Source organism: Cebidichthys violaceus, unplaced genomic scaffold (assembly GCF_023349555.1).
Source record: "Cebidichthys violaceus isolate CVI_PGR_0920_01 unplaced genomic scaffold, fCebVio1.0.p SCAF_1, whole genome shotgun sequence".
In the NCBI taxonomy this organism is placed as follows: Eukaryota; Metazoa; Chordata; class Actinopteri; order Perciformes; family Stichaeidae; genus Cebidichthys; species Cebidichthys violaceus.
The window spans coordinates 13,913,001-13,925,665 of record NW_027176262.1 but is presented as its reverse complement, the minus strand read 5'-3'; the positions used below and the strand labels follow the sequence as shown (position 1 = coordinate 13,925,665).

Here is a 12,665-nt window from a genome sequence, read left to right as displayed (position 1 = left end):
CATGGTTTAGGGCGAACTAAATGCAATTCAGGTTTTGTTTATGAATGTATAGGTCATCGGATCAGTGTGCTGAATTGTGAGGGGGTCACAAAATATAATCAAACGCTGTGGACAGTAACTCTTTTAAGTCAAACAAAATGGCCTATCCTTATTATGTTGCAACAGGGAAAGATTTTTTTTATCTAAATAAGACATAACATTGACATTTACATTTACACAGTTACATTTCTTCTATTCTGTTATTTTTTCTTTTCTTTTATACTTATTCCAATAGGTTATGAAAGCCTTGTGTCAAAGCTTATCTTTTATTCTTGTGTTTCAACAGCTGTATTTACACTGTTGTAATTCATTGCTAAATATGTTTTATTTAGCCTTTTACTAACTTTTGAAAATGTTTTTGAAGGAATTTTATTCAGGCAAGCAAAGACAGTCCCGGGGTCCTTGCGTATTGCATGACGTCACCGCTTCTTCCTTGGTCCTCTGTGGGGAAAACGTGGACGACTTTACTTTTAAGTGTGCTGTGGATTTCACGTTGAAATAACTCCAGTAAGTTGTGTCATCACTCGCTTGTGCCAGTTGTAGTTGTCGAATAATTTCAGTTGACATTGTGTGCTTGTTTCTTCACGAATATCTTTCAAAATCACTCGTAAAAAATAGCATTTTAGCCTTTATTGCTAACTGTCTGATACTGAACGTAGACCATCGGCTAGCAGCTAGCTAACATAGCCTGCACTGCCCCCTTTTAATTATCTAACAGTTTTTATTTAGCTGTTTACTTGTTTCTGAATGTGAACTAGAAAACCTTTCTATTATGTTGTTTACTTGCTGTATAAATAATGTTAGTAGTTGATACTCTGTGCTTGCTACTAGCTATCGTTGGCTGTTCTTTAGCAGGCTTGTTCTGCCAAAGCTGTGGTAGTTATCGTTAAATCTGTCACGTTTTTGTTCTCAGAGTTCAGTGACATCCACTGACCTGTCAAGTTGACGAGAATGGAGTACATTCAAGCTCCTGCCACAAGCATCCAGGGGAATATGTAAGTGAACAAATAGTATTTATGTCCTCGAATGCTTTTTATTGTCCGAGTCCTGGCATAGACCTTCCTCAAGTATGACATTTTGACATGCCATAGAAGGAAGCACATCTGTAACTATTAACATTGCTCTGTTCACTAGTGTGTGAATAATAATCAATTATTATTTTGTGCTGAACTAGACTGGAGAATTGGTAATTTATAATAGTAAACATCGTCATTTTTGTTTTTCAAGATTACACATCATACCCTTGTAGTACTGTTGAAATTACTGATTATTGGCGAACAGTCGCTGCACAATAGTGCATTCACAAGCTATGAAGAACAAAACCGTTAGCTGTATTCACAAAGCATGTTATCTTTTCATTGAAAGTCCAAAATTAAGCCAACGTTTCCAGAGTTTTGTCAGAAGCTTTGTTCACACTGCTGTTTAGAGTAACCGTATGTTTATGTAGTGTTGACAAAAACATAGAAATCTAAATGGGCATTTCTGTTTCATGATCTCATGTACAGTTTAAATGTCTGACTGTTAACAAGCATAGCATGTTAAAGTGAACAGAAATCAATGACTGATAGTACAATAAACTAAGTTATCCTTAGAGAAATAGTCAACAGTAATGTACAGTACATGTGTGAGGTGTAAAATGCCTCATCATTTATTTATTCTCCCCCCCCCTCCCCTCCCCCCCGCAGCCTGTGCTGTACATGTGGCGTCCCCATTCCCCCCAACCCAGCCAACATGTGTGTGGCCTGCCTGCGTACTCAGGTGGATATCTCAGAGGGGATCCCCAAGCAAGTCACAGTGAGCTTCTGCAAGCAGTGTGAAAGGTTTGTTTCATTGCTTCCAATTTTTTAACAAGCAGAAATCAATCATGCTTTTTTTTTAACGTGATACACAGATTAAATCATTGTGTCTCTATAGAAAACATTTACAGGTGCAATTTTCTTTTGGAGAAATTTTGTTGGGAAAGTTGAACACCTTCCTCTTTCATGCAGGTACTTGCAGCCTCCAGCCACCTGGATGCAATGCGCCCTGGAGTCCAGGGAACTGCTGGCTCTTTGCCTGAAAAAAATTAAGAGTTCTATGACCAAAGTAAGTGTGATCCTCACTAAACTTCACAAATACATTAGCATATTTCCACTCTCAATGAACATTGCAGGTAAATAGTCAAGTGTGTAACCTGTCCCGTCCCTTATTTTTCTATCTTGATGCTTTCAGCCCCGTCTTGTTACTGAGCCTACTTAATATATATTAATAGAATTAAATTTAGCTTACACACGTGCCATGGACTCATTTTATCATAGCCTCTTAAAATATAATGCTGCCTTATACAATATGAGACATTATGACCTCAACAGTTCAAACTACAAATAACCATTGTAATCTTCACGTTTATAGTATTATTTTATCATGGATTGCATTATTATAATGTGTCCAGCTCATGTACTTCATGGATTCAATAACACCTCTCTCCTCACAGGTGCGTCTCATTGATGCTGGCTTCCTGTGGACAGAGCCACACTCCAAAAGGATTAAGCTGAAAGTGACCATCCAGAAAGAGGTAAGAAGACGGTGTGTGTGAGAGAGACATTCAAACTAACGGATTAAAACTGACCTGAAAGAGGCAGCATGTTTTTCATCCAAAGGTTAGCTGGGTTTTTTTCAGGTGGTAATTAGCCACAAGTGCAGCTTATGTTTGAATTTAGTGTGTTTTTAATTTCTGTGAGTTGTCTGTTTTAGACTGAGGGATGTCTGTGTGTTTGAGAGAAGTGAGTTTTGCCAGTGGCTGTTATCTCATCTCGTTGACCTTTAGTGAGAACCTGAGTCCTGTGCCTTTCAATGCCAACTCTTTTGTTTGTGCTGTTGTAGGGTCTGTATGGTACTGTCTCCCACTTGTCAAATGGATCTAAATGGCTCAGAAATGACTATGTGCCGAGCTTTTGTCACTGTTTGCCAAACAGTTGGAGAAGATGTAACTTTTTGCTTTCTATGCCTCTTCAGGTGATGAATGGCGCTATCCTACAGCAGGTGTTTGTGGTCGAGTTTGTCATCCAGTACCAGATGTGTGACGACTGCCACCGTGTGGAAGCCAAGGACTTCTGGAAGGCTGTGGTTCAAGTTAGGCAGAAGGTAGATCTGTGGTTTAATGACATATCATATATACTGTACTGTATATCCCATGCTCAGGGCTGGAAACATGCATGCAATTGCTTCTGCACCCTTTAATGGTGACCCTGTATTTCACTCCCATAACAATGTTTATTTTGGTTTTTCTCATTCACTGTACTCTGTTTACTCTTTCTTTTCGCAATCCTGTTATTTTGTGTTAATTTGGCAATTGCATGTTAAAAGCTGAAGCTCTGTCTGTCGGTTTTATGTAAAGTAAAAACCTTGGTATTTAGCAGGCATTTCAACATTAAATCTGTGGGTTGTACTTTATCTTTCATTCCTGATGTGTGGAGGTAAACTTAGCGTAGCTGCAGTGCTACAGAGACTGGGTACTTATGAGATGATTGCTCAGAAGCAGGCAAATTCTGTCCAGTTATAGGTTAAAACCTTCATCCTCTTTTGCTACTTAACTACGTTAAAATAAGCTAGCTAAGATACTCCCGCTAGTGCTTATAACTTGACCCATTCAGCAGATACTTAACAATAAAAGCCAAAGTCCCTTCACTGAAAAGCTTTTACTGTGAAACAATACAGGAAGTTAGGAATCAGCGGCAAACAAAAATGATGAGCGGCCTACTTGTTCTCACTTGTTTACCAGCAGTGCTTTGACACTAGGATGTCTTGACAACTATACTTTTTAGTGTAACTAGAAATAACAATACCGCTTAAGTTCTTAACTTGAGTGTATTTCTGAAAGGTCAAAAGTGGCGACAGGTTTCATACCAATAAATGTTGACATAATTGTGGCATGTGGCTGTAAGGGTCTGTAAGATGATGCTGAAGAATCTATTTATTTTTACAGACGGTTCATAAAAAGACATTCTACTATCTAGAGCAGCTGATCCTCAAGCACAAACTCCACCAGAATGCCCTCAACATCAAAGAAGTCAATGGTAGGTCGATGCTATATGATTGTATACATTTCATTTGTTCATGTATGTTAGTATACATATCATTAAAGGGAGGGCTTGCTATATTCCTTCGGGTCTCCAACCAAATTACACTGAAAAATGGAAACTTGTTTCATTCGTCACCGGTGTAACTAATGTGCAGTAGAACTGAGCAGAACATAATATGTGTTGAATGTTAATTACCTCATACCAGACAGCAGGCCTTGCATGCATATCACCGGCGCCAATCAGTCCATACAGCTGTCCTGGTGTGAGCCTCAGAGGAAGACATGTGTTGTGCATCTAATCAGCGTACTGTAATCAGAGCAGGCATGCCATACCAGATTCCTACAATGCAAACAAAATATAGCCTAGTCTAAATATATTTAGAGATGCTAACTGCTACATCTCACTCACTCACTCACTCACTCACTCACTCACTCACTCACTCACTCACTCACTCACTCACACACACACACACACACACACACACACATTGAGTGAAGGCTCAGCAGCAGCTCTCTATGCTCTTGGAACAGATTGTGAAGTGGGGTTTTTCATCTTCATATCTCGGTAGGACTTTAAAAGCTTTATGAAGGTTTCAACATGTGGCTGGCATATTTTCTCCCATCGTCAGCTGCTCGTGTGTGTGTGAGTGAGTGAGTGAGTGAGTGACCTGTGAAGCACGCCTGTGCTGAATTCAGCGGTGGAGGTGTTTGATGGTGTTTCTCTTCTCTTTCAGATGGGATTGATTTCTACTATAGCACCAGGCAGCATGCTCAGAAGATGGTTGACTTCCTCCAGTGCACCGTGCCCTGCAGGTTAGAAATGCCCAAATCTCTGTCTATAAAAACATTGTCTTTGTGAGTCTCCGTATTGAAACATCATTCCCCCTTTTATTTAAATGCTAATCACAAGAGGATTCAAAATGATTATGACTGCCTGCTTTCAGTCTTCACCCAACAATCCAGACATTTACGAGCAAATGTGGCAATGTCACAGAAAAATAATTAGCTAGTAGGCGTTTATCAAAATGTTGGTTGAAGGGAATAAAGAAGCTCTGTTAAAAAAACAAACAGATTTTACGATTATTATTATTATTATTATTATTATTAATAAAATATTATTTTATCTGTGTGCTTCATTGTGTTCACAATGTGAACTCTGCTGTCTCTGAATGACGTCTGATAGTAATACTAATAATATAATAATCAACACTTTCTTTCCTGTTTTAAAGGTCAAAGACATCCCAGCGCCTCATCTCTCACGACATCCATTCAAACACGTTCAACTATAAGAGCACATACTCTATGGAGATCGTACCTGTCTGCAAGGTATACAGCAAAGTGGTTTATTTGTTTTTAATTTGAGTTGGATTTTGTTTCACTCAGGATCTCTTGTTGGAGCTGAGATACACTCGTATCTGCTCAACACCGCGGACGAGCCAGAGCTGTCTTATTTCTTAACACGTCACATCTGAAGTCTTCACTCTGTTAGTTTAGAGAGAATGTTGTGTTAGAAAGCTGTTTCATGATCTGCTGATGGAAACCTGAGGCAGGCCAGGAATCTTTCATGTTATGTTTGTTTTTTACTTTTCATATGAAAACAGAAATTAGAAAAGAGATTTGCTGGTTTTGCCGCCTAATTTGGATCATTGTGTTTAAACTTCGACTAGATTTCAAGTCTCAGACAGACACACTTCTTAACGAGTCCAAAGTGCTTCTTGCTTTCCATTCAACCTCATTTTGACCATCGGTTGTCTGGTTTTGTCTCGTTGCCAGGACAACGTAGTGTGCCTTTCACCGCGGCTGGCGCAGAGCCTGGGGAACATGGGTCAAGTGTGTGTGTGCGCCCGGGTCACCAGTACCATCCACCTCATCGATCCCAACACCCTGCAGAGTGAGTATTTCTACTGCTGGAGCAGTGTCTCTTCACAGGTCCGACTGACTCAATATACATACAGCTGCAGTCTGGTGAGTCTGGTCGTTGTCAGCTGAGTTGTAGTTTGAATTCCTACACTCACTTTTTCAGTAATGTGAGCTCTAAGCATGGACATCAGATGTTTCCAAGATTTCCGTGCTCTCCAATAAGGAATTTAGCCCAAGATTTAGCTCATTTTCAATTTGCACACACTGGAGAGTAGACATGTTTACAAACCGTCATCTCGTTGTTTGCTTATCGTAAATATAATCAAAAAAATGAACAAGACTGGTGCTGAAACAACAAGTAGATTAACAGACAAGTATTCAAGAACATTTATTAATTATTTAAGGCATTTGTCACTGAAAAGTGCCAAACATTCTCTGATTCAAGTTTTATTGCTTTTCTCTCTTTTAAATCATTGTGAACTGAACATCTTTGTGTTTTAGACAGTTAAGCCTGAAAATAATCATCGTCACTTGAAGCTCTAGATTAGACTACTCGCTTTATAAGGGGTGCAACTAACTATTGATTAAAGTTACTATAAGGAACTTTTAATTGGTTATGAAACCTCTCAATGTTATACAGATGCCTCTATATAAGTAAACAAGACCATCAGTGAGAAGATTGTCTATTTCATTTAGTTATTCTTAATGCATCGGAGCCACCGGGTGGGATTCCGTGCAGAATCTGATGAAATCATGCAGGTTCACCAGATTTTTATGCATTTGTGTCTTTGAGCGTCTTCAAGACACATCTGTATGTTACCATGGTGATATAATTAAATCACTGCTTCGATGCTGTAGTAATCTGACCCCCGTCTGCTGACCACATGTTCATCACAGCCGTCTAACTCAACAGCTTACCTCTGCTCCCTGTCGGGGCACGGCACAAGGCACAAATCCAAAAAGATTTTGTGCATGCCGTCATAGCCGAGTCAAGAGTATTCTGAGGGATTCGTAATCAATACAAGAATGCTGACAATTAGCGACGATGTGCTTCCTCTGTGTAATCATTCATTTTGTGAGAGGCTGAGACGCTCCTCAGCAGATTTCTGACACTTTGTAAGCATCTCACACGGTTTTAATTACTCTTCAAAGAGCAGGCTATTTTTGTTGCAGAAAGTTTTTTGAGCAGGCTGAATAGCTGAGACAGCCTCGAGGCAAAGCTCTGTTTGGCAGATTTGGGCTGCTGTAAGCAATTAACTTGAGTATTAAAAATATTTGTGTTGCTGTTTGTCGTCTTCAGTTTACTTGCAATACAGACAGAAACACATCATTCTGTCTGTATGTACAGATAGAAAAACACTGACAGATTCATGCTACTTTTATGACCCATGTGTTTGGTTTTTTTTAGATAAAGATACTTAAAATTTGAGGTTTAAAAAAACAATCTAATGCATCAAGAGTGACTCACTTCTTGAAAACCTGTCTGTGAAATAACGGTGGATGAAATGCATGTGATTAACTGCCAAGTAAAAATGAGATGGTGCTATATAATTTGTGCTCACATATTTCGGTCTGAACTGTCGGTAATGAAACCATGAATAATCTCTAACTCACTAGTTGCTGAGGTGGACGGGAACACATACTGGCGAAACCCCTTCAACAGTCTCGTTAACCGACGGCAGCTGGAGGAGTTCATCGTTATGGACACCGACATCATCAGGAACCAGAAGCTGGGTGCTGGAGCGGGCGTGAGGTCCAATAAGGTGAGGCTGTGTTTCTGTGTGTTGTTGCAGAACGGATTGCATTATGGAGGAACATTGCTTTTCTTTTTGGAAGCAAAATCAATAGCGAAGCATTACATTATCCCCGAGTCTGTTTGTGGGATTCAAGCCAAATTGACAGGAACACGGTGTGTTCCACGGTAGTGTTTGTTTCGATGGTGCAGGAGATGAGGTTTGTAGGGACACTCTCTCTCTTCCCTCTGAATGTTGCACCAGTATCGATGCAGCTGTCTGAACACACTGGAGGAAAAGAACAGGATGCTGTTTTAGTGACTTAAACTTCATTTATATTCACCTGTGTGTGTTTGTGTGTGCTTGTTACAGCACACCCTGGCTGAGGTGTGGGTGCAGAAAACATCAGAGATGGACACCAGTCAGCAGTATCACTGCCGTACATTCCTGGGCCACCTGCTCAACATCGGAGACCTGGTGCTGGGGTGAGTAAGAGTATGTTGGTCGGGTTGGCAGTAAAGGCCGAGCACATTCTTGGAGCGTTACAATTTATACCATATTTACTTCTTCCATTACAGATTTGACTTTGCCAATTCCAACGTCAATGATGAATACCTGAATAAGATGAACCCTCACCACGTTCCTGATGTGGTAAGACTCAACTCCTCAGTGACTAAACCAGGGCTTCCATGATCCCTTTGGGTAGCTATTGTCGTCTTAATGAACACTGCCCTCTAGTGGCAATTCAAGATACTGACTATAGATTTGATCACATCCTTGGAAAAATACCATCACATGAGATAAGTTTGTCTGGTTTTAATTTGTACAAACTGAATGTGGACCCTCTAAGGTTCTGATCAAGAAGAGCTACGACCGCAGCAGGAGGGTGAGGCGCAGGAACTGGAAACTGCATGAGATGGTGAGAGACCGGGAAGACAACAACACAGATGATGAGAGGTAGGAGAGAAATACCGAGTTTCTAATTTCTCTTGAAGTGAATGAATTCAAGCTTCAAGAATTTGTCATTTTCTTAAGCGTTGTCTGGTGTGCATATTTGATGTTTAACTAGCCATCTTTAAAGGATAAGGCTTTTAAAAGGCTAAATAAATTACTTAAAACAGCTAGAGACAGAGTTTGTTTTTTTAAAGTATTTTCAGACTCTGAGTAATGCATATTTGGTGCTCGAGTATTTACAGCAGCAGAACGGTGTTGAAGTGACTATTCAAATTACAGTGCCATGTGTCTGTTTAATAATAAAACATGGCAGTCAACAGTGTGAGTCAATTGTGTTTTTTAATAGTTTCTGAACAGTAATGAAACGAAACAGGCAATACCCGTTAGTAGGCTCAAATCATGTAGGCGTTGGTCTTTTCAAGGGATATGTTGAGAAGAAAATATAAAATATCCCCAGAATGTGTCCCTCTCCTAGAAAACAATTGGAAACTAAATGGTGACTAAAGATATGACGTTGTTTTGGTAGGTTAGTGAATAATTGGAAAATGTGAATGCCAAGTATCCTGTAGTGTTGTGCCACATGGGTTTTCCTGTAACTTGCTTTTTGGTCTTCAGACAATACCAGGACTTCCTGGAGGACCTGGAGGAGGATGAGGCTCTGAGGAAGAATGTTAACATCTACAGAGGTGAGCAGCTGCACACTGCAGGCTTCACGTCAGACTTTCTGTTGATATGTTTCTTTCTATCGTAGCAGCTTAAATTGTTAAGATGTGGATCAATGGCTGCTTAAGATGACAATAGATCTAATGTCACACACATTCATTATAGATGAAGTATTTGACAGTTAATGAAAAGTGGTGGATTTTGAATTTCAGATGCATCCAAGAACCCAGTGGAGAGCGACAACGAGGATGACGGAGCACCGTGTGTGTCCCTGGTGGAGATGCTGGAGGAGCTCAGCCTAATAGATGCAACAGGAGAAGAGGGTGCCGACATGATGACAGAGTAACCGGTTGCCATCCTTCCTGTGTGACACTGACAGCTGATCTGGCAAATACAGGTCCGCTAATGATACAATTACACACAGAACTGAACTGAGAGCAGATTGAGGACTGATTGCACCACTGACAATGTGTCATACAGGAAGAATCCACAGCTCATCAGACTGTAATGTAATGACAGTTAACACAGTGGGTTATAATGGTGCCACCTGGTAACCAATGTGTCTCTAAAGTGCTCTCTTTGTCATTTAACATTCTGAAGTGATGTGGAAATTGAGTGCTTCTAGTTCACTATATCAAAATAAATATTTCTCCTAATGCACACTTTTCCTAAATATTTTTTTTGGGGGGATTTAAAAGACATTAGTTGGGTCCCTTATCCATACTACATATGAATTCTATGCAGTAACTCATTGTCAGAGAAATTACACATGTGTGATGTCAGATAACCTGCAATTTTGGAAAGCTGCTTCCAATTAAACTTAACAAAACAATTTAAGATTGAATACTTTTCAATACTTTGCCGCCATCCATGTTGTTTTTTTTTGTTTTTTTTGTTACCAGCTTTGAGCAACTCCTCCTTTGTGCATTGAGAGAAAATTGTTTGCATCAGCAGCGCACTCAGAAATCAATGCATACATAATTATTTTGTCACTTGGACACACTACATATTTAACACCTGCGTAGAATCGGGTAGTATGGAATTGAGACCAGTGATTTTCATTGTCGAGTTCTCTGCTGTGTATCCACCAGAGGGAGCTTTGGGCCACTGACAAAAGAGAAGAAATGCATCCAAAGAGGGTGTGTTGGTAAATGGCATCGTATTGCCACCATGGACATTATTCAAATAGTCACCCAGCTTCACCACCTTTTCAACCAGAGAGTGCTGTCTGCTCTGATATGGGCTGCAGCTGGAGATGCAAATTAGAATCAAGTATGTCCTCACCTGTTTGGAGCCATGGCTCCTGTGTAAACAGTTGTGTAATGCAAGCTGTCACATTTTAATGTACACCAAAGGTACTCGCAGACACGCATCTGAACTTCATCAGTGTGAGATTCCACTCTATATTTTGGACACTTTACACCCAGAAATGTCCTCACGATGAAGCTGTCAAATGAGGGGCTTTTGAACAAGTAACATTGATTCATGGTAATAAGTAATGAAATAGCTAAAAACTTTCAAATGATGTGCAGGTTTTAAATGGTCTGATAGTCTAGTATGTAACATTAGCACCTCATATTTCATGCTTGTGTAAGGATTGAACAGAAGACAATAAACAAATTGAATGCACTGCATAAAATTCTTTATTTAAGAATGAGAAACAAAAGCATTCTATAAGCAATATCAATAAAGTCAAATGAAAAATAATTGTAAACATGATCAATAACATTTTTTCCCCCATATACAGTTGTGGTCAAAAGTTTACATACACTTGTAAAGAACATAATGACATGGCTCTCTTGAGTTTCCAGTTATTTCTACAACTCTGATTTTTCTCTGATAGAGTGATTGGAACAGATACTTCTTTGTCACAAAAAACATTCATGAAGTTTGGTTCTTTCATGACTTTATTATGGGTTATTATGGGAAAAAGTGACAAAATCTGCTGGGTCAAAAATATACATACAGCAACATGAATTAGCAATTTTGGTGACTTAGAAAGTTGTGTCAATGAAATGAGCTTCATAGCATGGCCTCTTAACTTCTTGTGAGTGATTATGAGTGACTACAGCTGGTGACTTCTCTGAGGCCATTTAAATAGGGCTCATTGGATACAAACGCCCACAAACGCTTCAATGGGAAAGTCAAAGGAGCTCAGCATGGATCTGAAAAAGCGAATCATTGACTTGAACAAGTCAGGAAAGTCACTTGGAGCCATTTCAAAGCAGCTGCAGGTCCCAAGAGCAACAGTGCAAACAATTGTTTGTAAGTATAAAGTGCATGGCACTGTTTTGTCACTGCCATGATCAGGAAGAAAACGCAAGCTATCACCTGCTGCTGAGAGAAAATTGGTCAGGAGGGTGAAGAGTCAACCGAGAACCACCAAAAAGCAGATCTGCCAAGAATTAGAAGCTGCTGGAACACAGGTGTCAGTGTCCACAGTCAAGCGTGTTTTGCATCTCCATGGACTGAGAGGCTGCCGTGCAAGAAGGAAGCCCTTGCTCCAAAAGCGCCACCTTAAGGCTCCACTGAAGTTTGCTGCTGATCACATGGACAAAGATAAGACCTTCTGGAGGAAAGTTCTGTGGTCAGACAAAACAAAAATCGAGCTGTTTGGCCACAATGCCCAGCAATATTTTTGGAGGAGAAAAGGTGAGGCCTTTAACCCCAAGAACACCATGCCTACCGTCAAGCACGGTGGTGGTAGTATTATGCTGTGGGGCTGTTTTGCTGCCAATGGAACTGGTGCTTTACAGAGAGTAAATGGGATAATGAAGAAGGAGGATTACCTTCAAATTCTTCAAGATAACCTAAAATCATCAGCCCGAAGGTTGGGTCTTGGGCGCAGATGGGTGTTCCAACAGGACAATGACCCCAAACACACATCAAAAGTGGTAATGGAATGGCTAAATCAGGCTAGAATTAGGGTTTTAGAATGGCCTTCCCAAAGTCCTGACTTAAAATCCCATTGAGAACATGTGGACAATGCTGAAGAAACAAGTCCATGTCAGAAAGCCATCAAATTGAACTGAACTGCACCAATTCTGTCAAGAGGAGTGGTCAACGAGAAGCTTGCCAGAAGCTTGTGGATGGCTACCAAAAGCGCCTAATTGAAGTGAAAATGGCCAAGGGACATGTAACCAAATATTAGCACTGCTGTATGTATATTTTTGACCCAGCAGATTTGATCACTTTTTCTGTTAACCCATAATAAAGTCATGAAAGAACCAAACTTCATGAATGTTTTTTGTGACGAAGTATCTGTTCCAATCACTCTATCAGAGAAAAATCAGAGTTGTAGAAATAACTGGAAACTCAAGAGAGCCATGACATTATGTTCTTTACAAGTGTATGTA

The 12,665-nt window shown here is 40.0% G+C and overlaps 1 protein-coding gene across 1 annotated transcript; it reads left to right on the top strand.

Annotated features, from left to right (window-relative positions):
* Positions 1-457: 457 nt before the first annotated feature.
* On the top strand, positions 458-9,969 carry nmd3 (NMD3 ribosome export adaptor). The gene is made up of 16 exons (XM_068711769.1): positions 458-546; positions 953-1,034; positions 1,725-1,859; positions 2,028-2,124; positions 2,513-2,593; positions 3,034-3,162; positions 4,004-4,094; positions 4,834-4,912; positions 5,329-5,425; positions 5,873-5,990; positions 7,577-7,722; positions 8,065-8,177; positions 8,271-8,343; positions 8,543-8,649; positions 9,262-9,332; positions 9,522-9,969. Exons 2-16 carry the CDS (start codon positions 991-993, stop codon positions 9,653-9,655), a joined length of 1,515 nt encoding a protein of 504 aa, XP_068567870.1. The 5' UTR covers positions 458-546; positions 953-990; the 3' UTR covers positions 9,656-9,969.
* Positions 9,970-12,665: the final 2,696 nt, after the last annotated feature.

Coding starts and splice junctions, on each gene's coding strand:
- nmd3 (XM_068711769.1), top strand. CDS start 991: ATGGAGTACATTCAAGCTCCTGCCACAAGCATCCAGGGGAATAT. Junction 2,594..3,033: donor AAGTGACCATCCAGAAAGAG/GTAAGAAGACGG, acceptor ATGCCTCTTCAG/GTGATGAATGGCGCTATCCT. Junction 8,344..8,542: donor CTCACCACGTTCCTGATGTG/GTAAGACTCAAC, acceptor GGACCCTCTAAG/GTTCTGATCAAGAAGAGCTA.